The following is a 27,305-nucleotide window of genomic DNA, read 5'->3' on the forward strand; positions in this document are numbered from 1 at the left end:
GAACGCGAACTGTGCATGTGGTGAAAACTGTGTGCATGTTTTCTATCCTGCAAAACTAAAAAATCTTTTTAAATGAACTCAGGCTGCAGAGTCTGGCCTTTCGGATTTAATATTCTCACATCAAAACATCAAACTGTGGCTGCTCGTCCCTCCCGCACCAGCTGAAAGAATTAAAAGATGTTGAAACTATAAAAGGGAGGCGTTTCAATAGCTGGTGGACTATGGTGGAGGGACTATAGACCGCAAGAATAAAGAGCGGCTTCAGTGAAAGAAACCCGATGGCTAAAAGCTATAATTGTATTTGCCTCGGCGAAATATCAGAAAAGACTTCTCGTTTCTTTGAGCGTTATTAGATTAATTCCCAGAGATGGTTTCTTTTCTCGCTGCCAGACGCGTGGAGGGAGGACGGTGAACCATTTGGCTCTTTGGTTTCAATAATCAAATTAACCATTTGGTACAACTTTTGGGTCCCAGCTCGTGTGTAGAAAGGGGGAAAATAAAAAAAGAAAACATTTACATAATAGGGACCGGGTTGTGTCAAGAAAGAATTAACTTTTTTGTTGTTGCTCTCGTTGATCTCTGAAAAGACAATGTACACACGAAAGAAAAGGCAGAAACACACTGCAACACGTCAGCAATTGTGGAGAAGAAGAATAATTGATGGCAAATGCAGGCGGGTCAGATGATGTGAGAGCTGCACCTTGCGGCCTGTAAAAAGACAAAATGTACCATTTATAACAACGTCTGGTGTCATATTCAGCCTTTAAGTGGACATTTTTATCACATGCAATCTGGTTTCTATAGATATTTGGAGACAATATCGCAAAGAAGAAAAAAATAGCAGCTAGTTCTTCTCAGATATCGACATATCTGAAATAAAATGAAGATGTATAAATAATTTAATCACCTTTTTCATAAAGAAATATATAAAAACTCAATTTTACATCAAGGACCTCAGATATTGACCTATATTTATCTCACCAATAGCAGCCTGTGCAAAGATATAATCCCCTTTTTTAATAAAACGTGTTAATGTCATATTTTCCCACTCCTTAATAATAATGAAAAGATGAGATGAGTGTGAAAGTAATAAATATATGAGATGAACCAGTTCAAAGCAAAATATGTGTTATAATCCTTTAATATAATCTAATAGGCTTTGAGATAGAAGTTCTATATAAAAATATCTAGTGTTTAAATTGATGATACAGTAACATAAAGATGCTGATACCAATGAGCATCATATTCTCAGCCGCCTATTAAAGGGATATTGTGCTGATTTTTTCAGAGATAGAGCCTCAAAATAAGAACATTACCAAGCAGATCAATCACTGAAACACGAAAAGTGATGAAGAAATTGAAACATCAAACACTCATCTGCTAAATTGAATTGATCCATCAGAATTCCTGTTGCGCCTTTTTGTGTTTTTGATCATTTGGAGGCTTCAAACGAGGACTTGAACTCGATCCAAAAGGAGGTAAAAAAAAAAGAAAGAAAAGAAAAGAAAAAGAAAAAAAGAGAAAGAAACACACACTCGGTTTCAGCGCCATACAAAACGCTTCACCTTATTACACAAACCAAATTAACCACTCAGCCAATATTGTGAGCCTAAGAGGTCCGATGACTGCCTCGCCAGTTCGTTACTTTCATTAGAAAGATGTTATTTGCTAAATAAACGAAATAATGAAAGTAATAAAGACAATTACAAACTCATTTGAATCCTAAAAACACACCCGGAAGTTTAGCAGAGATTATGCTGCAGCAGTGGAGAGGTGAAGAAATGTGGAAAACGTTTTGTTTATTTGGCAAAAAAAAAAAATAAGAGACCAATATTGCCATCGAAATTAAACTGGTAAATTAGTTTATTACTGGACGCAAACTGCAATATGATGGACCATAACTTTCATTTATTTAGATGTATTCAGCTTCTACACATTCATGAATCATGTACTGGCAAAAGCCTAAATTACAGGTTCAAAATCATTAAAAATTGGTCATAGCATGCAAAATTTAATGTGACATATAACCAAAAAATAATGTGCATAGACTGCTCAGTGCATGCATGATCTGTGCGTAAAATCAGCCAGTAATATAGATGATTTGCTGCAGTGGAAACAGCTTTTTTTGTTGCAATAAGAGTCCTGGAACAAAGCAGGAAAAATACGGATCACACACACACATAGAAAATATGATTAAAACTCAGTTGCATTTGATACTGTAAGTGCACCTGCAACTGTAACCGAAGTGGCTGATTTTTTTATTTGTCAAAAAAAAAGAAGATATTTAAACCTCAAGAAATCCTAATACCTAAGCGCCAAAATAACCCGTTATAGAGGGTAAAATGCACACACGATTCGCTGCTTCGGTGCATGCAGAAGGGTTCACGAGAGAAATCAAACAAGCCAGTGAAAACAGTCAGGAGCAGACGGGCAGAAAGAGAAGCAGAGGGGGAATACTATGTGAAATCCTGCCCAAGGTATACGGTCGCTTAAAAGGCTTAAAAGCTTGGAGAAAATTGGATCAGGGAGAATCGTCACCCAACTTTCATTATTTCCAAGTGGTGTGATTGAATTAAAGGGCAAGATGGTGGTTGGAGAGGAGTGGGGTGGATGGGTAGAGGGGTGGTGGTGCTGGTGGTGGTGGAGGGGCTGCGTAATGGCGTGGTATTAAATTCTAATTAGAGATGCAGGGGATCAATGATAGGGAGGTTGGACAGCCCGGGCCCCCAGTGCCAGCCCAATAGACTGATGAGTTATTGTCATGTAAAAAAGCGCTAGCAATAAGACCAAACGCTTTGCTATTGTCCAAGCGGAAAGAGCCAAGTTTATTATGAGGACTATATGCTCTAGAGACCTCGGGCTAGGCGGCTCTTAGGGGGCTTTTCATAAAACAGGGCTAGGTTCCTATAAAGGAGGCCAGTTTTGGAGCAGGCGCTGAGCAGTGAACATCTACCCACCGTCCAGCCTCCTTCCAACCAGTTCAAACCAAACAAGTCATCTTTCCCTCCCCAACTCAGACCGCGCGTCCTCCTCAGTTTTGTTTTTTATTATTTTTTTCCTTTCTTAACCCAATTTTTTTGGGGTTTTTTTTTTTTTTTTTTGAGTGTTTCATATTTTTTCCCGGGAAGTGCAGCTTTCTAACTCAACCGAGCCTTCTCAAATGTATAAAATGGAGTATTCTTACCTAAATTCCTCTGCCTACGAGTCATGTATGGCCGGGATGGACACGTCGAGCTTGGCATCGGCCTATGCGGACTTCAGTTCGTGCAGTCAAGCCAGTGGGTTTCAGTACAATCCCATCAGGACCACTTTCGGGGCCACCTCCGGCTGTCCGTCTCTCACGCCGGGGTCCTGCAGCCTGGGGACCCTGCGGGACCACCAGAGCAGCCCGTACGCCGCAGGTAAGCAGCGGCTCCGGAGCCTCAACCAGGCGTATTATAGGACGCCTTGATTGCATTTGAAAATGGAAATGTGTTTAGTATTTACCAAACGAAATTTGCTTACATAAATGAAAGAATTTATCACGTTAGAAGCGATTGCAGGCAAGCGGTAATTCGGTTACGGGGTTATACTATCCCAGTCACACCCAAAACCGCCAACAGAATTATCTTAAGCTGCCAAAATGATAGGCATAATTTATTTACTTTGCGATGAGACATAAAGCTTCGAAAATAATTAGATAACCAAAGACTAAAGCTCATTATTGACACCGAATTGGAGTTACAGTAGCAACAAGCGGGGCGGATGGGAACATTATGACAAGTTTTCAAACTTGAGCCTCAGTCTGAGGAGCAACAATTAGTTTAACATTACAATTAACCGCATCACAGGTCAGCCACGTTATCAATTCAGAACTAATTCACAGGTAATCAAAGGCGTAATAGAATTGAAAGCTCTAGCCCGGCGCCCTTAACTGGATTTTATACAAAATATCGAATTTGAATTTACTTTCATTTGACAACATCTCTACTACACACGCTCATATCTTCCCATTACTGCACAGATAAGACCACTGGCACGTCTAACGGTGACATTTCATTTCGTTTACAGTTCCCTACAAACTCTTCACGGATCACGGCGGACTGAATGAGAAGAGAAAGCAGAGGCGCATTCGGACCACTTTCACCAGCGCCCAATTGAAGGAGCTGGAGCGGGTTTTTGCTGAAACACACTACCCGGATATCTACACCAGAGAGGAGCTGGCACTCAAAATTGATCTGACTGAAGCCAGAGTGCAGGTAAACAGCCACCGGCTCTCCAGCAACAGGCGCCAAACTGCTCCCGTTACGCACGATTACGCTACAATTACGCACGGGTGGATTTATGATGCAAATGAGAAACATTTCAACATCATATGGCTTATTTTTTTTACTAGATTTTAGTGAAATAAACACTTTACTGCTTTGACACGTGACAGCATGTTGTGTACTAATGCGTAAAATAAACAGTTGTTGTTCTTTAAAGACACTTTTAACATTTTAACCTCAAAACACATTTATAAGCAGAATGAATTCACAACATCTCCACTATAGAGTCTCACGTGGTCATAACTGAGCTGTTATATCGCTTTAGATTAGCAGTGATTTATTATTTATGTACAAATAAACCATCAATGGTTGTTTAACTTTTCCTCTCCTATTCTCTCTCAATTATCCAGGTGTGGTTTCAAAACCGGCGCGCCAAGTTTCGCAAGCAGGAGCGGGCAGCTGCAGCGGCCGCAGCGGCTGCTAAGTCCAGCTCCGGGAAGAAGTCCGACCCCAGAGACGAAGACAGCAAAGACACCAAATCTACCGACCCCGATAGCACAGGAGGACCGGGCCCGAACCCCGTGCCCACCTCCAACTGCGGCGGACCGAGCCCCACCGGAGGCCAAGTCAACACCACCGGGAACGGACAGGTGGATCAAGTGAAGACCTCCGTGTCCACCGGTATGGGGGTGACAGCACCGAGCCAAGGCTGGGCTCCCGCCCCGGGGACCATCACCTCCATCCCGGACTCATTGGGCGGGCCATTCGCCAGCGTACTGTCGTCTTTGCAAAGACAGAACGGAGCCAAAGCTACATTAGTAAAGACCAGCATGTTCTAATGAAGCTTCACAGCGGGGGAAGAACAACAGAGCAGAGGAGAAAAGAGAAGTTTCCTCCCTCCGGAGACTGAAAAGCAATTGCTCAAGACAGACTTAAGGACAATAAAACGCAGTTAAAAAGAAGATGACAACTCTGTTATTTCGTTTTTATGCCTTGCGCCGTTTCTTGTGGTCAGTTGACACTTTGGCTGTAGAAATATCCACCTTCACAAGTCATGGTTTGTCTTTTTTTTTTCTTAAAACAAGTGCAAGATGAAATGTTTCTCCTCCTTTTTTTTGTTTCATCATGTCCTGAAAAAAAAGGCAGAATAATGCAGATCACTGTAACTCACAACACTCTTGTTTTAAGAAAAAAAAACAACTACACATTTTAGACTCAATACTGGATTATGTGACTTGTTAAGATGAATATTTTCCTGTTCTGATAATGAGCAGACGTCTGCGCACTGGAGACACCTCGTGCCATCAGTGAGCAAAAAGGAGCCTCTTTTTTGTCACATTATAATGTCAGAGTTCAACAGCTGCTTTGTTTGGTAGAGAGACGTTTAATATCCATGACTGCGGATGCTCTCTCTATCTCATACACACACACACAGACACACACACAGACACACAGACACACACACACACACACACAATGCAAGGTGTGAAGCAACAAATATCCAACCCAGAAACTGACGCGTTTTTTTTTTTTTTTTTTGCTTTCCTGTTGTCTTGTAGACACAACCTGCTGCGTGGAAGTAGCCTCTTACAGCTGCGTTCCTTTCTTTCTTTTTTTCTGCGGGGCTGCTGAGAGTTTAGTTTCTTTAAATTATCGATATAAAAACACAATTGTTTCCTCGAGAAAAAATAAGGCACAAACTACTGCAATGTTCACCTCTGACAGGAATCTGTATGTTTTGTGTGTCTTTCTACGGCAGTGTTTTTGTGGCTCAAATTGTATAGTGTTAATACGTATTATTGTCTCCTATAGTTGAACCATAGGCCATACTCCCTCGTAGATCGATCATACAAGTCTTTTTGATGTTTTACAAAAATTCCCTCGGAAGAATTTATTTTGGGTAAAAAACTAAAAGAAAAAAGGGAATGGATGCAAACATTGTATTTATTTCTATATAATTTGCATGTTGTCTCTCTGTCTGATTTTACAAATGATTTCCCTCCCATTTTGTGAGCATTATGTAACATGTTTTGTCCGGGATCTGAAAGTTATTTATATGTAGGTAATGAATGCTTATATTTAAGAAGGAAATATTTCTACATGTGCACATAGTTTTCCAGGTGTACCATTGAAATGGTTGTTGATGATAAAAAACAAAAAAATAATAGTGCAAGTTGATTTGTCATGTTTTTCTTTGGAGGCGTTAGGAAACACAGGTAAAGGTTATTATTATTAGGTTTTTATTATCTAATATTACAATCTTTAAAAGTCTTTTTAGGTGTTGCTCATAAATAATGTGCATTGAGGCTCGTTTCTAAGAGGATCAGTGATTTCAGCACCACGGACAGCACCGCAACACCATTTATTCAACCTTTTAAAGTTTATTTATTTATTCATTTTCCCCTGAAAATGGAAACTGTTGCATTTTAAGTTAAATTATTTCTTTTAATTTCGATGCAGATGTGCAGACACAAAGGCCCAGGTTACTGAAATGAGATCAAATCTGAAAAACTGCTCCATTAACACCAATGAAGAGTCATCTTATTGGAGAGCAAATTTAAATGTGGAGATAAAAAAAAAGTAAAGTTGATCCGAGTTGGAAAGGATTTATTTTTCTTTAATCATTTTAGACTAGACGGGGCTGATGTTGAATGAGGTGTTTGAGATTTTGTGATGCTGGAGGATCAAATACATGAACCTTTTTTTTTTTAAATATTGGGGCAGATTTGGGCAGGTGAGGTGGTGAGGACCTTTATTGATCCTGGTCAACGGTTTGTGCTGTCAGAGTTTAATATGTGTTTATCTGAACTCACACTTTTTGGTAGCAGCTATCAAAATTTGTGACCCAATTTTAATATTATGGGGGTTATAATTGTGCAATAACAACAAAACAGATTTTATGACCCACGTTTTAATACTTAGACTAACACGGTAATAGGTCAACTTCAAATAATTAGATTTAACATCTGTAATTGTCATCTCTATGATACTTAAACACAATGAGTTTCCTCTAATTTCACTGTCTACATATTGCCAGATTTCTAAAAGGAGCCAGAAAATGTAGAAAATATAACAAGTATTTATTTAACAAGTTTCTTCCATTCGTTTCAGGGGATTCTTGCAAAAATGAAAACACAGCTGCACATTTTTTTCTTCAAATTTATACCATTTTATTTATAAACATACAGTATGCTATCAATGCCATCGCATTTGGACATCAAATGTATCTATATTTCGGATAGTGTTCAGGTGAATATTACAATAAATACAGAACAGACGTAAAAGGTTTTTCATTCCCCAACTATCCATGTTAAAGAAGACCGTCTGAATATAGAGCTCCGTCTCAAAGATCCCGCTATAAGAGACTCAGCCGAGATTTATTTGTTATCTAAATGAGGATTTTAAAAAAAAGAAGAAGAAGAAGAAAAAAAAAGAAAACACACAATTAGAACAGAAGCTTAAAAATACTGTAGATCAGAGAAATGAACCCGGAGGAAAAGCTTGGCTATAGGACGCAGTTGAGGAAGAGGAGGAGGAGGAAGAGGAGGCTGCTAGTTTGCTTTCATTTAGCAAATCATTTGGTTTTAGGCTTAAACGTGCATTTTTTTAACATCCACAATACATAATCGAGCTCTTCTCATACAAGTTCAGAAAAAAAAAGAAGAAGAAGCAAGTGACTTAAAAATATCCAGCTGGCGGCACAGATCTTTAGTTTCATCCAACCAAATATTGCACAGGTGCAACTGCTGGTATGTGTGTTCAATATTAACCTCTGCTGATTAACTAGATGTAACATGTATTGGTGATATTTGTGTTTTCATTTTTTATTTTATTTTTATTTTTTTCATTTTTATTTTAAATGAATGAATCCTACCACTGAGCAATTATCAAAATTACCTCAATTAATAGCATACAGAAGTCTATATTGCCCTAGAATAAAACAACATTCAAAATTAAATCAATGGTTTCCCCTGCAGTATATATTTCATCTATACTGTGTTTTTTTTTCCTTTTCCAAATAGACAACAAATGTATTCATTTGCACAGGTTTTATCACTGCAAATCACAGAGGAGTCACATGTGGAAAATTAAGTAAAGGGTGTTTATGTGAAAATAAGTACTTACCAACTGAAGTAAAGCGTGATGTGTACGGGAGGGCTGCAGCCCGTCTGTCTGCAGTTTAAAAAGGTAAAATTTGGCCAAAATCCCTCCCTCTACCCAAAATAATCATAATAATTAGAATTAGAATAAAAAAAGAAATAAAACACCATACAGCTGGTGTTTCTTTCCTGCATCACCTTGCTTTCCTAAGGCACATTAAAGTCCTGACTTTCCAAGCTGACAGGCTGGCCGAGGAACAACCTGATGTGACCCAAAGCACGAGAACAGCTCACAAGTCATGTTATTGCCCTAATGATGAACACTACATTCATAATATGTATTTATATAAGAAGCTAATTTTATTTTGAGCACAGAATGAGAGACACAAGAGGTCAATGTGTGGGCCAAAGGTTCAAAAAATAGGGATTTTCTGAATATATTTCATCTGTGGACCTAAATGTGGGTTTATAGTGACCTTTATTGCTCTTCATAAAAGAACTGTGTTAATAATATTTTGTTTTAATCTCACACTTCATTGCAGGGGCATAAAATTATTCATATTTTTCCAGATCCAGCCTGTTATGAGAAATTAAAAAATACCAATCTGAGCTGCCTGACGCCACATTCGGTTATCTTTTTATTCCTATCACTCCAAATTAAGAAAATGTTTCTTAAATGATAAAAAAAAAAGTGATTACGTTACTGTGATATACTGCATTTCCATTTTATGGAACTGAATGGTACATTTTTCACATTTCTTTTTCCAAACCAGGAAAGTAGAATCTGATCCTACTTCTCTAATCAACACCTGAGCGTCAGGACGTTGACAGAGCCCTTCCTGTGTTTGAAGCATCTGTAAATGTTTTCACTGAAGGATGTTAAAATGGCCGCCGCCCCCCAAAACAGTCTCTCTCTCTCTCTCTCTTGCTGCATGATATAACAGAGTCTGTGTGGTGTTATGAGGACCAATCGAATCCAAGAGTTTGATTCATTTCACTCACATATCAGATGACATACACACAAAGAATAGATTTTTTCTTTTTTTTTTTTTTTTGACTGTCCACAGATCTCTGTTTGACCCACGTGATGAATCTTCGTTGGTTATTGAGCTGCGGAGGATGCAAAAAAAAAAACCCCGACACGCTTTGAAGGACATGATTTTGCAGATAATCTGGTTAAACAGGGATGAGATTTCTTCCGTGAACCTTGTGCTTTTTCTGTCGAGCGTCACAACGTGGTTGGCTGTCCGGCCGCTTGAAAGAAAAAGAGAGAGAGAAACACACAGAAGGAAACCCACAATTTAAAAAACAACAACAACAACAACTACCCACAATCGTTTCCTGGGATGTTGAGTTCAAGGACATGCGGCTATAATGAGAGAAAACCCTCCTAATTCAGGACTTAACGGCCTTTTGATTGAGTCTGATTTGATTTTGCTGCTTGCTGATCCTCAAGTGACAACAGCTGCTGAGAGGTTATCTAAAAGTTACAAAAAAACGTTGCAAAACTTACCATCATCCTCACCTGACTGAAACATCCCTACTTTCTCTCTTCCTCTCTCACCGGACGCAGCTTCAGATTCATCCCTCCATTCATCACTGCTTCACTGTGTCTGACACTTCTTTATTAAAGCCGCACTCAGTTGGATTTTTGATATTAAAATACACGCATCTTATCAGCCTCACAGCGAGCTGCAATAAAGAATGTGGGGTTTGAAACGCACCTTGAATCTTTACCAGAAAATACTGTCGCGTTTACTTTGAAAACAATAAATCAGACACTAAAAATTCACGGCTGGATTCGTGGGGCACTGTATTTAATGCTGGGTGCTGTACCAATATTGCCTTATTGAAAACTGCATTTATTCATCAAGGAATATATGAAATATGACCAACATTAGCAAACAATAAGGAACAATAACACCTTTCCCTTTTTCTAATTTTAGAGAATGATTAAACCTCTCCTCTTTGTGAGCTTTATCTAACATGAACGTTTAATTATTTTGTGGTGCTTCTGCTTTTTGATATTCATAACAGTGTTTTTATATGCTTGGAGTCAGCTACGTTGATAATTCCTTTAAGTTTTTGGATGGAAATGAAACAGAGGGTGTGAGACAGAAAAAAAAGGGATGCAGAACAGATGCTAGTTGAGAGATAAATGGGGAGAAAGAGGAGGATATGAGATAGAGAGAGAGGGGGAGGTGGAGAGAGGTGGAGGGACTCACAGCGGGAGCGGATGTAGCACTGGTGGCAGTTGAGGAGGCCGTTCCTAATTCGGACGTCTGTCCCCGTGGTCGTGTCGCCTAGCTGTCCCTTACACACTCCGCACTGAAGACAGAAACAAAGAGACATAAAGGATGGAGAGAGAGAGAGAGAGAGAGAGAGAGAGAGAGAGAGAGAGAGAGAGAGAGAGAGAGAGAGAGAGAGAGAGAGAGAGAGAGAGAGAGAGAGAGAGAGAGAGAGAGAGAGAGAGAGAGAGAGAGAGAGAGAGAGAGAGAGAGAAACAGAAAGGTGATTTATTAGTTGTTATAACAGGTGAATCTGAAAAGGAGAAGGCTCGCATTAATCGGTTTCTTATTGTCAACAAATATCAATAAAAAGACCAAAAACAACCGATACATTAATCCACCTCTCAATACTGTTCTCCACCCTGCCTGTGTCTCCTAGTCCCAAACCCATTAGTTCCTACAGAGGACATACATCTTTAAAAACAGGTCACAAATATATAGTTTCATTTCCAAGAAGAGGCTCAGTCATTTGTCTGTCTGTCATTTTTAAGCAAAGGTTATTCAAATATGAGTAACATCTGCATTTGGGTGGGAATACTTTCAGCTGTGGATTAATACAAATTTGGTGCTCCAGTGAGTATTCATGGCAGCAGGACTGTGTGTGTGGGACTGACTTATTATTACATACTGTGCCTATATTCATGGTAATAAGAAAACATGCCTCTTGATGTGTTTTTAACAAAAAGGAAGAAGGAATATAATAACAAAGTAATATCAGGTTTTGGCTCCACAAACAATACTTACAGTTACTTAGACTTCTAATATTGGTTTTGGTCTTTTAATGCTGTTTCTTGGCAACAAGAAACATAACAAAATATCTTCAGCCTTATCCTTTTATTGTGTTTACGAGCTTAAGCTCTGCTGCTCGAGTACAACTCATGCTCATAATTGACCATTAAACAAAGACAAACAAGAGAACGAGGCTGGATATTTGATGACAAAAAGCAGTCGTGGGAGGACAAATTCTCTCTCTGCTACTAACCTTAAAGCAATGAATGTGGAAGTAGAGGCTGAGGGTCTCTATAATCATTGCCGCCCCCTTCCCTAATGGCTGCCCACAGCTGGAACACAGCTTCTTCCCACTGACGGACCTACAGGAGAGAGAGAGAGAGAGAGAGAGACGGATAGACACACAGGCTATGACACTAGAACACTGAACGACTTTGAAGGATGTTCATGGACTTGCAGCTTATTTCTTGTTGTGCCAATTTAGCTGTTATTTAGCTAAATACAAAAAGGAAACAGTGTTAATGAGCTGTAATCATCAGTACTTATGTCATTATGTTGGAACTTTTCAGCTATCTCATACCCTAATCTACAAGGACAGATAGTATCTTCTTCCTTTACAGAATGAAAATACAGAGGTAGCTTTTCAGTCGTTGCCCTTGCAGTTTTTGGTCGTTATATCTGTTGATCAGGGTTCATGTGATCACTAATGCTCATCACGGTCTGCGGCTTTACATGTTTCCTGTTTTTTCAGATATTTAAAATCTGGTCTTGGCCTGCAGATTGTAAACTCTATCACATTTTTTTCCCGCTGCCTGTAAAATAGACAAACAATATTAATAAATAACCTTCTGCTTCTCTCTGACTCCACGTTCCCATTTATTGTATTGATATTCCTGGAAGGTTGGAGAGTCCTTGCTGTTAGATGATATGAAATGGGTGGAGAGATGCAGGCAGCGAAGCAGAAAATGACAATGCAGAAATGAGCACCCTAGCCACCCTCCACCCCCTTCCCCCCCCCCCCACCCTCTTCCCATCTATGTGGAGCTGTTTGTGATGCAGTACCTATTGGGTGCTGGAGGCACTGTGTCTGGAGGTGGAGGACATGCTGCGGGGGGCTTTGATGAGTTGCGGCCCATGTTATTATCAATGGGGCTGCTCCTGGAAATGGACAGCAACATGCAACATGATGATGACTCACAGTCCCAGCGTTTCTATTGGCTGACAGACACAGACACGAACCAATCCAAACCAGGACAAAACTACACAGGTGGAACTTATTCAGTGATGTTTGGGTGTAACACAATCCTACTTTATTCTTTAAAATGTAATGTTATGTGTCTATACAGTAGATTCATCTAATGATAATCAGTGTTTTTCTTGTCAAGCAGGAGTGTTGCTTTACAGAAGAAGACTATGACAGAAAACACAGGTGCAAGACGCCACCTGCTGGTCAAACATGTTCACTGAAGGATGCACACAAACCAAAGTCCTGCTGCTTGTTATTATGGTCTTTTTAAATATGCATTTAAACCTGAGATAAATGTAAAATGTACATTTGAAAAAGTACATAATGAAATAAATGTTACAGCAGCAAATGCTATATTTTAAGAATTTGTTTTCTTTCTTTTATTAGACAGGCTGTGAATATGTAACATGTACAGACACATTCTCACATTGGTTAAACTGTGCTGTGTGTGTGTATCTTGCGGATTTTCCATTCTGACAGTTAAGGACACATTTTTCTGTATTATTTCAACAATATGCAGCAAACCTTTATATTTAAGGGGGACATAAATAGAAATGAATTCCAAAAGCCTGTTCTCTGATGTTTAACAAACTACTTAATATCCAGAACTGTGGTGCAGCTTGTACAAAAGGATTTCACTCTCTCACACACACACATATACACACACACATACACACACACACACACCTGCGGTCTCCTGAAGGCCGGCTGGGCTTGTTGCTGTCTGCTTTGAGCTCTTGTTGTTTCTTGACGGGAGTTGAGGTTTTGGCCGGCACCGATGGAAGCTTTTGGCCGTTCTGCAGACTGTGACCGAACATCTCGACCTGACTGCTGCTCTGGCTCACCGAGCTGACGATGACAGAAATGAAACATTAACTGTTGTACATGCTCATGTCACATCACAGATTGATGCTTTTCATTTTATATCATTTTAATTTGATTAATCCCACTGATATCCATTATGATAGAAACTGGTTGAAGAAGTAGAACAAAACAGAGATAGAACATCCAAAAAAATACTGGAGACACATGAAGATGAGAGCCGGTCAGGGCTGCAACTAAGAATTATTTTAATATTATTCTATAACTGTTTAATCCATAAAATGTCAGAAAATTGATCCTGATATGTGTAAAGTATGAGGTGACATAATCAACTTGCAATAGTCCAACATTATATAAAGCCAAGAAAAGCAGCAAATCCTCCCAAATTGAGAAAATGTGAAAAGTTCAATTTCACAAGAAATCAAATCAAAGACACTGATGACATTTTATTCTTTATCTTACATTTGTCTATACAATTATAGCATGAAATGATAATTATTCCAAATATTAATCGACAAAAGCAGCTATTTTATCATTTAAAATCTAAACTTCTCAACTTCTCTGAGCATTCCTCCAACCTCTCAGAAGTTTCCATCTTTTGGGCTCTTATGTTTCTTATGTGGTTGGTAATAAATTTCACATATTAAGACCAAATAAAAAACAATATTGATAGATGGACTTGTCCTTGAAGGCATCACAGCCTCATTTTAGCCACTCTGTGTGTGTGATGAAATGCATCATTTACAGTTAATGTATCTTGTGACACACTTCACCAACCTTCTGCCTGTTTTCATGCTGTCGTCAGCAGTGCTGATGTCACTGGTCCTGTCGTTTTCTCTTCGTTTCCATTCCACGCTCTCTGTACTTCCTCTCTGTTTCAACCAATCAGAAACAGCGAACAGTTAGCTGATCAACCAATCTAAAAAAAAAACCCAACGTGCCCACTCATGTAATTCAAGCCAATTGCCACCCATAGTCTCCCGGCTGAATTGATACAAGATTAATGCAAACTGCACCATCTAATAAATCAACTATAATCAATAAATGAGCTAACCGACTGATTTTCCAACATTTCCTGCTTGCGTTCCCAGTCGGCGAGTGAGCGGACGATGGCGTCCTGAGGCTGCGAGGTGGAGGAGAGCTCCCCTCGGCTGGGGGAGGGCAGGGCTGATGAACGGGGAGTCAGAGGCGCCACAGTCTCCTCCAGTATCCTACGCTCCTGTTGTGATAGAGGACAGTGAATTGTTAACATGTATGTAATTACTGTTATTATTGAATATCAGTCAGTAAATACACACTTATTTAGATTTAAACATGTGAAATACACACATATTATACATTTTAATTTAGATAAGTCAAAAATGATGCTGGTTTCAATTATTTTGAGTGCCTTTTATACCAAAAAAAGAGCCCCCCCCCAAAAAAAACCACATCACAGAGGCAACACGTGCCCTGAAACATAAACACACACACACACACACACACCTCCTCATGGTACTTCTTCTCCTCTTCGGCCACCTCCCTCTGAGCTTTCTCCCACTCCTCCTTCAGCTTCTCCTGCTCGCGCTGGTACTTCTCCTGTTACCATGGCAACAGACACATGACATACAGCACACAGCCTCAACGAACAGGGAAGACTAAACTGTCTGCGGGTGGTTGCAATTGGCAGGAAAACAGAGCCGATACGCAGATATGTATAACTGGCATCAAAGTAGATTTCAAAAATTAAATTAGAGTCAATGATAAAATTCCTTCCTAGTACATACTGCCTGCTCAGTAGACTATATAAGATTTGCTTGTAGGTTGCCCACAGTAACTACATAAAATATAAGCCTTGATTTAGAGAGAATACATGAATCCAAAAAGTAATTCTTTGTTCTGGCTAAACACTTGCTCAGATCTGATGTTTGCTTGTCAGGGGAAAAAAGCAACCAAAACAGACCAGAAGCAGGCGGTGCGGACAAAAGGCAAAAGCAGAACATGCAGAACCTGCTGTGCACAGGGTTCCTACACAATCTTCCATTTTTTAAAAGGCTGCGTTCATACTTTCCCATGATGTTCGCTACTGTTTTTGCAACTGGGGAATATAACCCATCCCTCTGAGATTATTCTAAACAAGCACTATAAGACTAAATGTTTTACTCTTTTTTTCAGATTTGTGTAGGAAGCCTGACAGCAGGCCAGAATAACAAAGATTCAGAGAGAAAGCAACTTAAAGCAAGACAGATGAAAAGACCAAGATCAAGGCGCAGAGACAACACAGAGTCAACCAGAGAGGAAACGAGCACATTCATCCATTTCAGGGCGTTTCATCTCAAGCAGTCCTGAAACAACCGCAGAGAGAAATCTGCTCTTATCACTTTTGTTTTTTAAGATTTATCTATCAAGATGAGACCAACATATCTGAGAATCCTTTGAAGGTTAAATAAAAAAAAAATAATAATAATTAAAAAAAATGCGGGCTTGAGATGCAGCTCTCATTGGTTGAGGAGAGAGAGGGTGATTTGGGCAGCAGCAACAGCAGCAACCTTGGACAATGTCCTCGTCTGTGTTTGCGATGTATGTGCATGAGATGGAGACAGTGAGGTGAAAGAAACCAAAGATAAGTGGTTCTTCCACTGCACAAAATCGCCCTCTGGTGGTCAAAGTGTGTATAGGAGCAGCTGGGGTGTGTCTTTGGAGGGGAGGATATGCTTCATACAAAACAAATATGGACAAAAGCTTGGCAAGTAGCAATGAAATGTTAATCCGTCTGATTCTGAGCAGAGCAAGTCAGTGAGTGTCACACAGCAGCTGCTTTTACCGAAAAACGGTGTCTGAATTCATTTTCAGGGTTTTTGGCTGGTTTAGTATCCCACTAAGCAGGGATTTGGTGTTTTGCCAGTCAGGATGTCTTGGTTGAAATTTGGCAGATATGTGTTTTTTTTAATATAGGTCAATGTCAAATATAAAATAGTTTCAACAACATTTAAAAAGGACATGTGTAGTCATGACCTGCCTCACATTAAAATACTGTCATTACCATTTTTAATTAAGTCTTATCCTCCACCCATTTACTGACCTGCAAATCACCAAATCAGTGCTTACTAGGATAACATGCCTTGCATCAATTCAAGCTTGTATTAGCGAGTCAACCCAGAACCTTTTGGGCAACGTTAAACAAAACATTTGCAATTTGCTTTCATGTAACGCAACTCTGATCCAAATGTAATAACATGGGCTGCTGCACCCACTTTCAGTTCAAGGCTTTAAGGCAGCTTAATAGCCAGGAGAGCCTCTGTTGTAATATGAAACCAATCTTTCTGAAATGCTCAAACATAATATTAAAAATGGCTATTCCATTCATACTCTAACAAACATGGTTATCCACTGCTGTACTTGGAAATAAAACACTTCTTTGTTTCACCTATAACTTTTATGAGTTTCTGACACACTTATGTTATCAAACCCTCATGACAAGTGGAGCCATTTATTGCTGAATATCTAATAATTGTTTCCTTCTTAACTAAAGCTCTTGTGCTCTCTCCCAAATGTGTGGCTTAACTTGGAAGGTTAGCTGTGTGTGCTGAGAGAAAACCTAATAGCAAGACTGTGAGGCTTAAAAATTAGCTGGCTAAATAGGTAGATTAAAGTAGGCTTTTTTTCAGGATTAGGGTTAGGGTTCAACTTTTCATTTCTGACAGCTGTTTGTACAACTAAAACCTAAATTTGCATCTCATTCTGAACTCCTGGTGGTCTCATGTACCATGCTTTGCCCCTTTGAGGTATACTATGTACCTGCAGCATGCGCTCCTGCTCTTGCTGCCACCTTTTCTGACGCTTTCGCTCCTCATCCGGGTCCCAAGACCAGCGGTCACCCCGCCTGGCCTGAGGCAACACCGGGACTGACACCTAATAGTAGACCCCGACACACACACCAAAACACACACACAGACATGCGTAAATACACACACGGCACACAGATATTCATGCGCACATTCACAACCACCAACAAGCCGCCATTCACACACAAACACCCTCTCACCCAACCACGAAGCCAGTGAGAGACCAATAAGATGGATGAGCCCCCCGATAAACACACACACACAAATACACACACACACACAAACACACACACAGATCAACACCAATGTGCACACACATCCACCACAGGAGAAAGAAGGGAAGGGAAGAGACAGAAATAGTTGGTCTACCACAACAGCACTACTCCAATGCTAGCCAAAGGATTCCTACTAAAGGAGAGAGAAGACAGAGAAAGACAGAGGTGAGCTCAAATGAAAATGAAAGCAGTTTCGGCCATTGTCTACAGCATCTTCATCTGGCATGCTACATTAACAGCTGTGTGTGCGCTATGATGTGTAGCTGAGTGATACAGCGAGTTCACGATTTGAGCCAAAAACTTCACTAAAAGCTAATGCCTGACGTTAGAGAATGATGACCAAAGTCAACACAGACTGCCATAATGGATTCTAGCTGAGCCTGAACTGCTGACTATGCAACATTTTACAGGATTTTGAGATTTGATCATGTTTTAAAATGGATATTATACACAATGTTACATGTTGGAACTAAACACTGCTGATAAAAAGTGGTTAATTATCTTGGTTTATATTATGTTTTAGTTCAGGTGAGAGGCTTATTTTTGTGTACATAGAGATCATTTGTAAACTTCTGGTACCTAATATAACCCAGGAGATGGTAAACCAGATGAGAAGCAGTAAAAAGGAATATCTTGTGAGTATGACCATAAAATATATACCAAAAAAAATAAAAATAAGATTATGCTTCTTTTACTCACGTTGCCACGGCGATCCTTCTCTGCTTCCTCTGTAGAGTAAATGTGAGAGGGGACATTATTTAAAATACAATTTAAAACAAACCACCACATTTTTTTGATGTTAGTGATCATCAATCTCAAAGCGATTTATGACGGGACACATGTTAAATAAACTCAGAACATGCCAAGCTGAAGTTTAAAGTCCTGAGGAGTAAAGATGTTGATGAATGAAAAGGAAAAAGTCAGAAAACTTCCACCAAAAGCGACAAATAAGCATAATCGAGAGCCAATTACTGACACAATAATAATATACGATTGTCCTTTTTATCTTGATTTTGTCTTGATGTCTTAATATATTCAGCTACACATTAAGACATTTTTCAAAACTGAGGCAAACTTAATGTAGCTTTTGGTGGAAAGAATAGCAATGAAAAGCACACTGAGGCAAACACATAACTGATAAGGATCAAGTTAAGAAGGTCATCCATGATCATTTCCAGAAACTGTCACAGGTGACCTATTTTTTTTCTCCCAGCAGTGCATCCTAATCAACAAGATGATACCAGTATAAACCAAAATGAAGATAACTCTAACAATAATAACATACTGATGACTTACACCTTTAACAACTGTATGTTTCAACGTGCATAGTACAAATGAGAAACATCAAAACATCAAAACTGATCATCCACAAAACTCTGAACTAGAAATGAATTCAAAACAAATGGATGGGACTGAGGGGCTGCTGCCTGGCCCTCGCAGGAGTGGCAGGGAAACCCTGTGCATTCAGCACTCTTGAAGGCAGAAACATGAGCTCCACTGATGAATGGAGGTGTTTACCTGCTGGAGCGAAGAAGTCCCAGCGTAACTTAGGGTTGCTGGTTGCAGACGGAGACCTGACACTGTTTGCAAAGTCTATATCGAAATAAAAAAAGTATATGTGGGTGGAAAGAAAGGAGGGAAGGGAGGGGAAGAAGGGGAGCAATAAGGGATAGACAGATGTCAAAACTAGGTGTTGGAATGGACATTGAGAGAATTGGAGGAATCTAATTGGGGGAGGCTTAATGAAATCTAATTGGAAAAGCAAAAGAAATTGCAATTTCCGATTTAAAAAAAACTGTTTTCTACTCTGCTAGAGTTTGAAGACAAGGTATAAATAAAAGACAGATAAAAAACAAATTAGGCAGTGTAATAGCTTGTTTTTGGTCATTCTCAGTTCTTACTAGCTTCTGTACCTGTCATCATTATCAAAAGTGAAAGAAGGACTTCATTAGAGATAATTGCGACTTGAGAATGGTGATGCAGGAGTTTGCCAAAGTAATGTTGCCAAAACAGGTTGATACACATTAGGTTACTGACTGCCCCCTTAACTCTTATTCTAACATCTCGTAGTAAATAAGCAAAAAAGAAAGAGTGCACAGTTGAGAGGCAAAAGGGAAAAAAGCCGGCAAGGAGGATATGCTATTCAAAACTCAGAAAACAAGAAGATGTATGAGGAAAAAGAAGCTGCTAGTTTGGTATTTGACGTCAGGAGTTCACTCACCTTCTGTTGTTTCACTTGGCAGGTCGTATCCAGATGATGCAGAAGCAGTGAAGCTTTGTACAATCTCCTTTCTCTGAGACCACTCCAGGGAACTGCAGATCTGGAGGCAGATTTACAGGACTGATAAATGGCTGTTATGATATGTTAGGTTAAAATGTTTTTATTGGCTCACTTGGCAGTCTCACCTGTGAAGTTACTGGCTGACTTTCGTGTGTGCTGTCCTCTGATTGGTCAAGTTTGGAGATGTTTTGTTCAATCTTTTCTTGTTTTTGATTAGTTTCTGAAAACATAGAGACAACAATTTATCACAAATGTTAAAACAAATCAAAACTAATCACATTATCTTTCAAACATTTCTAAGAAAAATTACAATGGTCCATGAGCTACAATAATACACATCTTTACACAACCACAAGGGGGCAGCATAGCAACATGCTGCTCAGACCTGCAGGTGCTGTTTGTTGATCTGCAGCATTTGACTTTTCCTCCTCTGGAGCACCTGCTGTCTGACCTCCACTCTTCTCGATGCTTTCCTCTGGTTTCTGCAATTCCTGTAAATAAGGCACAGATTGTTTTCACATTGATTAATGACAAACACAGGTGTGGTATCAAGGTAATGCTGTGCAGGGTTAGGATTGCTCTTCAAGAAGCCTTGAAGAGCAAATTTTCTTAGATGCACTGACAACATTTTTAAAGATAGTATAAAACAACTAAAGATAAAGAGTGGATTACATCGTTATAGTTAGGTGTACATAAACAAATTATTTGGCAGAAGCTCTTTTTTTTATAACTATATTTTGCAGATGTAAATTTCCTCATCATGAGACTAAAGATGAATTTTCTTATCTTATGTCAATCATGTCAATGTGATAATGATCTTCTCGAAAGGAAACGGACTTAATTCAGTGTTTTATTTCGACGTCTCACTGTATCCAACCATAAAGATATTAATCCTGACCGTTGGGAGTGAGGTGGGCCGGCTCGGTGGCGTCGAATGCTCTGTGACTTTCCCTTGTTCGACGCCTTCAGATGGCGACTCTGTGCCACCCGGTGCCTCTGCGGACTTTGTTGACACTGGGCTTCCTCCTCTTCCAGGGGAGGCGTGTGTACTGTGTGCGGGCGAGGCTGTTGACGAGGGAACGTCTACAGTGCTGTTGCTGGTTTTGGAAGGGGAGGCATGGAAATGAGGAGGAGATTCCCTTCCTTGACTCTCAGGTGTGGTGGGAACATCGTCACTTCCTATGTTACCGTTGACTCGGAGCAAACCATCCGCCTAGGATCAGAAGAGAACAGGTTTACTGTTTGGTTTAATATGTGTCCTGTACTGTTGATGAAGATGTTTTAAAAGCTTTAAAAGGTCACTTAAGAAACAAGAGTTTTTTGGCCAATACCTTTTTGATAATCTGTTACGTTTTGTATATTTTCCAGCCCTTACTGTAAATGACTGATTTAAAAATGTGTTTATTGGTATGAAACATCTGGAAGAAATATATCCACTTTAACCAAACTGTTTGAACTCTTTTCAATGACAAACCAAAAATTAAAACAAACCTCATGGCTACAAACCCTGTGCACTCATTTGTGGTCATTACCAACCACTCCTCTCTGTTCATTATTACCTATTCATGTAGCCCACAACACCACCCTGGCCTCTATGACAAAGAGGCACTAATATATGTGTGGGGAGCTCCTGGTGAGCGGTAACTTAAGACACAGTGCTGCAGTTTGGGTGAATACAGCCAGTCTGTGCGACCCCCCCCCCTCCTCCAACCTCCACCTTCTCATCCCTCTCCTAGCAGCCTGTGTGGGCCCTCTTTGTCCGCTGGGAGCCCACTTCACATTGAGAGGGCCCTACTTGTCAACTTCTTAAGTCAATAGGGAACAGAGGGCTCCATTCAAAGCCGGGCTTCGCTCAGACTCCTGACAAGACATTCCAGCAAAGTGCTCTGCTCCATCTGGTCTGGTAATAACTCCCCCCTCCCTTCTCCGCCACACCAAAACATAAGATCTCATTTTGAATATTCCCATTTGGCAGTTTTTTCCAGAAGAGGAGGAAATGGATCCTGTTGAGAGCACTTTGAGCTAAATTGAAACATGACATGCTTCCACTGAGAAGGGAAGTTTTTTTTTTTCTCTCGAAACCAGCCGGCTCATCACCATGGCGGTTCTTTGGCATTCGAATGTAAATGCCAACAAAGCTGGAGGCGAATTTACCCACCAGTCTGTGAGGAGGGCAGCCAGCACTGGAAAGAAACCACATGTAAAGTGGTGAAGACCTCGATCATGCCTACTGAAGAACTGCTGTAGTTACGCTAATCTAATTATTTTATTGATGAAAAGATCTGTATCATGAACATGTAGGGAACATTTTAGACTGTGGGATATTAGTCTATTGGGCAGATTTTACTATGGCAACCAAGACATTTGACAAGGCAAGGACACACAAGGCATTTGAAGGACACTGTAATACAAAACGTACAAAGCACTGAGAATGCGTCATCATTTTTATAGTTGGGAAATGGTCCCATAATCCTGGAAAAGTGGTATCCTTGACTTTCTCTGTTGAGATAATGACATTCATTCATACATTTTCCATACCGCTTATCCTCTAGAGGGTCGTTGGCGGGGCTAGTGCCAATCTCAGCCGACATTGGAAAGGTCACCAGTCCATCAAAGGGCTAACATACAGTTAACAACCATTTACACTCAGATTTACACCTACAGGCAATTTAGAGTGACCATTTTACCTAACCTGCATGTTTTTGGCCGGAGAACCCAGAGAGAACCAATGCAGGCACGGGGAGAACATGCAAACTCCACACAGAAGATAATGACATGCTTTAGTGAATCTCACCTTGCTGGACAATGGTTCGACCGCTGCAGGCCGGGGGTGGATGTAAGGCTTGGGCGTGAGCAAAGGCACCGGTTTGGGCGACAGGGCTCGGGTTGATGGTGGCTCAGACGAATGTGAGCGAATCTGGTGCCGCGGGTGTACAGACGTGTCTTTGGGAAACTCCTCGATTCGCGCCTCCAGTGTAGATGTGAACTTTGGAGCTGGGGCAGATTGTTGCCGCAGATACTTCATGGGCCCATTAGGGTCCATATCAAAGGGATCTGGGGTTGTCGGGGAGGAGGACAGGGAGAGGGAGAGTGGGAAGGGTGAGGTAGGGAAGGAAGGGTCAGCGGATATGCTGCGGTCCAGGAGTTTTGGCAGCTGCAGGCGTTCCAGCACTGACTCGCTGATGGAGAAACGCTGGGCGTAACGATTGAGGATGACAGACGCCTCCTCCGGGGTTCTGGCCCTCCTATAAGCCAACCGCAGCTCCTCCTCTCGACGCTCCCTGGTAAAAAGAGGGAAGCAGGTACAGAGAGAATAAATTGAAACGGCTGCTTAAAAAGATACAATTTGAGTTTTAAACCATATTATAGAGATAGATTTAAACAAAGGGGAAACATACACCTTGAACACTTTGATGTCCACTAACAGGGAGCAAAATTAGCAAAATCTCTTAATGACATAATGTTCCTTATACAGAATTATTCAGTACCTACTGAGACCTGTCATCAGTTAGTGTGAATTTAACCTACTTGTCCTCCACTATCTCTCTGTAGGTTTTGATGCTCCTCCTCCTGTGGGAGATACAGCCATCTCCTGTCATCAACTGCTCCATCATTTTCCTCTCCTCCTCCTTCTTGATCAGATCCTGGGAAATACTCCTCCGTCTGTTTTTCCATCGGGCCAGGTCCTGACACACACAAACAGATTATATGTGTTTTAACTCCACATGAAACAAATCCCGAGGTCTCGGTTTAGCAGCGTTGTGAGACCTGAAGCTCTGCTGTAGCCCTCGGAAACTGAATAAAGTTGTTTAACTGGGGCAAAATATTACCGGAGTCTGTGCTTCAGCCTGCAGGCACTAAATCACTGAATATATCGAATAAACCTCTGACACAATGGAGTCAAGAAATACAAACTGTGGAAGTGAGACAACATTCTTATGAAAACCCTGTATTGAAGGCCCACTTAAAAAAAACAACATTAAAAAATGCACAAAGACAAAGAAAAATAAAAGTTGGAGAATCTGACAGACTCACATCCTGCCAGTGATCCTCCTCTTCCTTCATCTGGTTGTATTGGTTGTGCATCAGTTCATGACGCACCTGACTGTGGGGCTGCAAGATGGCCTCCTCCTCGCTACGCATGTCGATCATACTCACACTCCTGGAGAAGAGGAAGGGATAAAGAGACACAAAAAACATAGATAATGAAGATCGCGTTGACAAGTCATTGCCAGGATGCAACATGTTTTTTTCTTTTCTTCCATATTGCTGCAGATGACACCATGAATTCTCCTGAATGTTTTTCACTGTAAGTAAAGTGTATCTGCATGTATGACTGGCATATTAATCCATTTCATACAGTCCTGTGGAACAAACCGTAATAATAAGGAAACCAAGACATGAGTACAACTTCCCAAAATGTTTTGCATCCTTTAAAAGACCTTGTGTAATGAGGACTTGAACTTCCTGGAAAACTGCATCTTCAAAGATTACTTCAAGCTGACACAGTAGGCTAAAGTATTTATGGTCAATTAACCATCCCAGATCTTTTAAAAATTCCACTATTGTGATTCTCCTCCCTCTCTTCCTCTAAGTAATTTGCATTTATACTTGTACTCAACAGGAAATGCATAAAATATGGACATAAAAATGCCATTTGGTGGGCCTTTGAAGATATCAGCATCAGAAGCAGGTACCTGTACATGTGAAGCTTTTAGTGACATTCAGGCGTGAGTTTGGGTGCACGCATGAGATACAACAACCAGTATGACCTTCAGAAGGCACAGAGATGTTTCAGAAAACTATAATTGTTCAGTCAATAAAGTTAAAGCATCTAGTTTTAAGTGCAGCCATACAGTTAGAAGCATTCTGCTGTGTTGTGTGGTAGAGTGGGCGATGTCAATACATTCACACGTGAATTAGTAATCCTGCTGATGATGTTTAGTATAAATATTGTTTTGGTGAGTGAGACTGAGAAAATTGATGCATTTCCAACACACAAATTCATGTTGGAAAAGGGAAAGTGACGTTGAAGATTACAATATTCAGAGTCTTGCATTGCTCACACACTAACAAATGTTTTAAAGCAGCTGCTGGTCACTGACTGGACCAAAGAAACTCAAAGCAGGAGAGTGTTTCAACCCAAGAGATGACTGACATGTAAAGCCATCTAAAAAGCTTTGAGATAAAAATAAAGCTGCAGGTTTAATCTGTGGACTGTAGCTGTAGTCTCCTCTAAAACTAATCATTTTAAACAAACATGCAGTTGAGTCATTTCTTTTCTATGAATCCTCTCTCCTGCTTTAGACAAAATTGCACTTTTTTGCATCAGCTTTAAGCAGCAAATGAGATTATCATGATGTGATTTTATACATGTTCTGCAGAGGGGTGAGGGAGTGGGGGGGGGGGGGGTGAAGTGAAGGTGGTTAAAGTTATGTTACATTAAAAAAGTAGCTGGCAGAAGCTCTGAGACCATGACAGAGCAGCATAGTTTAATTCCTCCTCACAGCCACGACTGCAGGCGCTTTTGGACTGCAGTGAGTCAAAAAGACAAGAATGCACGTCTGCTAGGTTTCTTATAAACTTGTTTTTTTTTTCAGATGTAATGATTTTAGTATAGTGGTCAGGGGCAGTGTTTGGATTGATGGACATTGTTTGACATTGTTAAGAGTATGTTGCCAAAAATGTCCATCGTCACAAGTCATCTAACTTAATGTTAGGTAATACAAGTGGGAAACATCTGCTTAATTTGGAAACATTACAGCTGTGTCCAATTAACTTCTTGACAGTCATGTCTTGGATTACATAAGATTATTTTGAATCTATACACTGGCTGTGAATGACAGTACTTAACCACATTTACCTACACAGTCTGTACACAGCCTTAGTTCCACTGTGCAGAGCATTTCTTAAACGAATAATAAATGCATGAAAGAACTAATTGAAGGAATTAAGAAGATTTCAGTATCACATGAGGGTTTAAAGGCCTTTACAATATCAAAAAGTGCACTCTTCTAATTTTTCTAACATGAAAAAGGTCAAATGTAAAGATAATAGATACTGGCACACTATATTAGCTGTGATACCAACAAATAAGAATAAACCTTTACAACTGGAACACTCACTTAAATTGTCTTAATAATTACATCATTCTGTTGGCAGATTTTCCCACATGCATAATTGTTACACCAAATGAGTAATTAAATGACTTGCTTGTTGTAGTGCACAGCGGAGCTCGGCCATGCAGCTGAGTGGTGAAAAGACAACTTACTGTGGGTCACCTGACACACTATCTGTGTGGCTGAATCTACAGAAGGCAGGGAGCGTGGAGAGAGAGCACAATCACAAATGAACACAAGTTCGTTCAACAGAGAGAGACATCATTCATCCGTGTGAATAACATGTGAAATGTTCGATAGTTGGCTAGTGAGCTGTAGTGTATTGTGTGATTACAACAGACAATGAGTTAGTTCATGACAGTTTAAACAGACAACATATAAAAGGATAGTTTCATGAATAATCAAGTGTGCTTGGTGGGTTTGTGTCTATGCACAGATGTATTTGTCAGTTCCTAGGGTTTAATGATACACCTCAAACCAAGCACAAGAGGGCAGTCTTACCCAAAACAAAGGCAGAGCAAAAGAGAAGTTTACTGCAGCACTGCAAACCAAAACACTGCCAGCATAAAACAAATGCATATGGCAACAATCTTAGAATGAAGCTGACACATAAGTATTAAAATAAAAGCACATGCATCTTTTATTAGACAGCATGAGAGCAACATCAAGAAGATGTGGCTCTCTTTCCGTCTGTGACCACCACTTGTAGGTTTGGCCTTAACCACAAAAGGTCTTCGCACAGTCTTTTTTTTTTTTATGGAGCTGCCTCTGTGAAGTGACAGGGGTGTGAGAGAGCGTGGCCTGTGGTTGCTTACCACAAGAGAAAAAAGGAGACTAAATTAAGAGCTTCACTAAATCAAGACCAGATAGATTGTTTTGAAAGATTACTTTTTTTTACATGTTTTTTTTGTAAAAAGATGTCTGTCTGTGATTCAGTGGCTTGCATTAAAGCCAAAACCATTACTTTTTTTGTCATTATTGGAATAAATAATATTTTCATGGTTTGACTGAATAATTATGACTGAACCAATGTATGTTACACATGTGCAAGAACTGCCAAATATATGGATCATAAATATAAAAGTAGGTCAAATTCAGCTTCAGTCTCCTAAGAAGTCAAAGACTGTTAACCAAGGCCATGCATTGTTAATTAATATTACCACATTCTCAGACATCTTGATTATTCTCCAAATTTCTTAACAGAAAAAAAAGCAAGGAAATGAGAAAAAAAAAAGTTTTTTCAGAGTTTCCATGCATCCTGAGTACAATAACAACTGTTATTTGGCAAACAATATCAACTTGCATGTTAATAAGGTCATGCAATAGGTAGATGTCATCCATTGTCGTCTGAGGTCAAGGTCACATATCGAAAAA

General features: G+C 40.0%; 2 protein-coding genes across 4 annotated transcripts in view; one reads left to right on the forward strand and one right to left on the reverse strand.

Annotated features, from left to right (window-relative positions):
- Positions 1-3,160: 3,160 nt before the first annotated feature.
- LOC128362489 (paired mesoderm homeobox protein 2B-like) lies at positions 3,161-5,086 on the forward strand. The gene is made up of 3 exons (XM_053323228.1): positions 3,161-3,401; positions 4,051-4,238; positions 4,658-5,086. Exons 1-3 carry the CDS (start codon positions 3,161-3,163, stop codon positions 5,084-5,086), a joined length of 858 nt encoding a protein of 285 aa, XP_053179203.1.
- A 4,138-nt stretch (positions 5,087-9,224) lies between these two features.
- LOC128362485 (LIM and calponin homology domains-containing protein 1-like) overlaps positions 9,225-27,305 on the reverse strand; it is a 92,407-nt gene continuing 74,326 nt past the window's right edge. For 2 of the 3 annotated variants that reach the window (XM_053323221.1, XM_053323223.1), the window contains 18 exons: positions 26,084-26,119; positions 23,848-23,974; positions 23,341-23,498; positions 22,607-23,093; positions 20,711-21,025; positions 20,198-20,303; positions 19,938-20,032; positions 19,753-19,852; positions 19,050-19,124; positions 18,231-18,259; positions 14,918-15,010; positions 14,487-14,651; positions 14,210-14,304; positions 13,298-13,459; positions 12,427-12,522; positions 11,618-11,726; positions 10,573-10,675; positions 9,225-9,601 (listed from right to left, as the gene is read on the reverse strand). In XM_053323221.1, coding sequence (XP_053179196.1) covers positions 9,576-9,601; positions 10,573-10,675; positions 11,618-11,726; positions 12,427-12,522; positions 13,298-13,459; positions 14,210-14,304; positions 14,487-14,651; positions 14,918-15,010; positions 18,231-18,259; positions 19,050-19,124; positions 19,753-19,852; positions 19,938-20,032; positions 20,198-20,303; positions 20,711-21,025; positions 22,607-23,093; positions 23,341-23,498; positions 23,848-23,974; positions 26,084-26,119 — 2,377 coding nt within the window. In that variant the 3' untranslated portion in view covers positions 9,225-9,575. The remainder of the gene's footprint in view (positions 9,602-10,572; positions 10,676-11,617; positions 11,727-12,426; positions 12,523-13,297; positions 13,460-14,209; positions 14,305-14,486; positions 14,652-14,917; positions 15,011-18,230; positions 18,260-19,049; positions 19,125-19,752; positions 19,853-19,937; positions 20,033-20,197; positions 20,304-20,710; positions 21,026-22,606; positions 23,094-23,340; positions 23,499-23,847; positions 23,975-26,083; positions 26,120-27,305) is intronic. The other variant, XM_053323222.1, reaches the window with a different exon arrangement.

This window comes from Scomber japonicus, chromosome 8 (assembly GCF_027409825.1).
Source record: "Scomber japonicus isolate fScoJap1 chromosome 8, fScoJap1.pri, whole genome shotgun sequence".
NCBI lineage: Eukaryota > Metazoa > Chordata > Actinopteri > Scombriformes > Scombridae > Scomber > Scomber japonicus.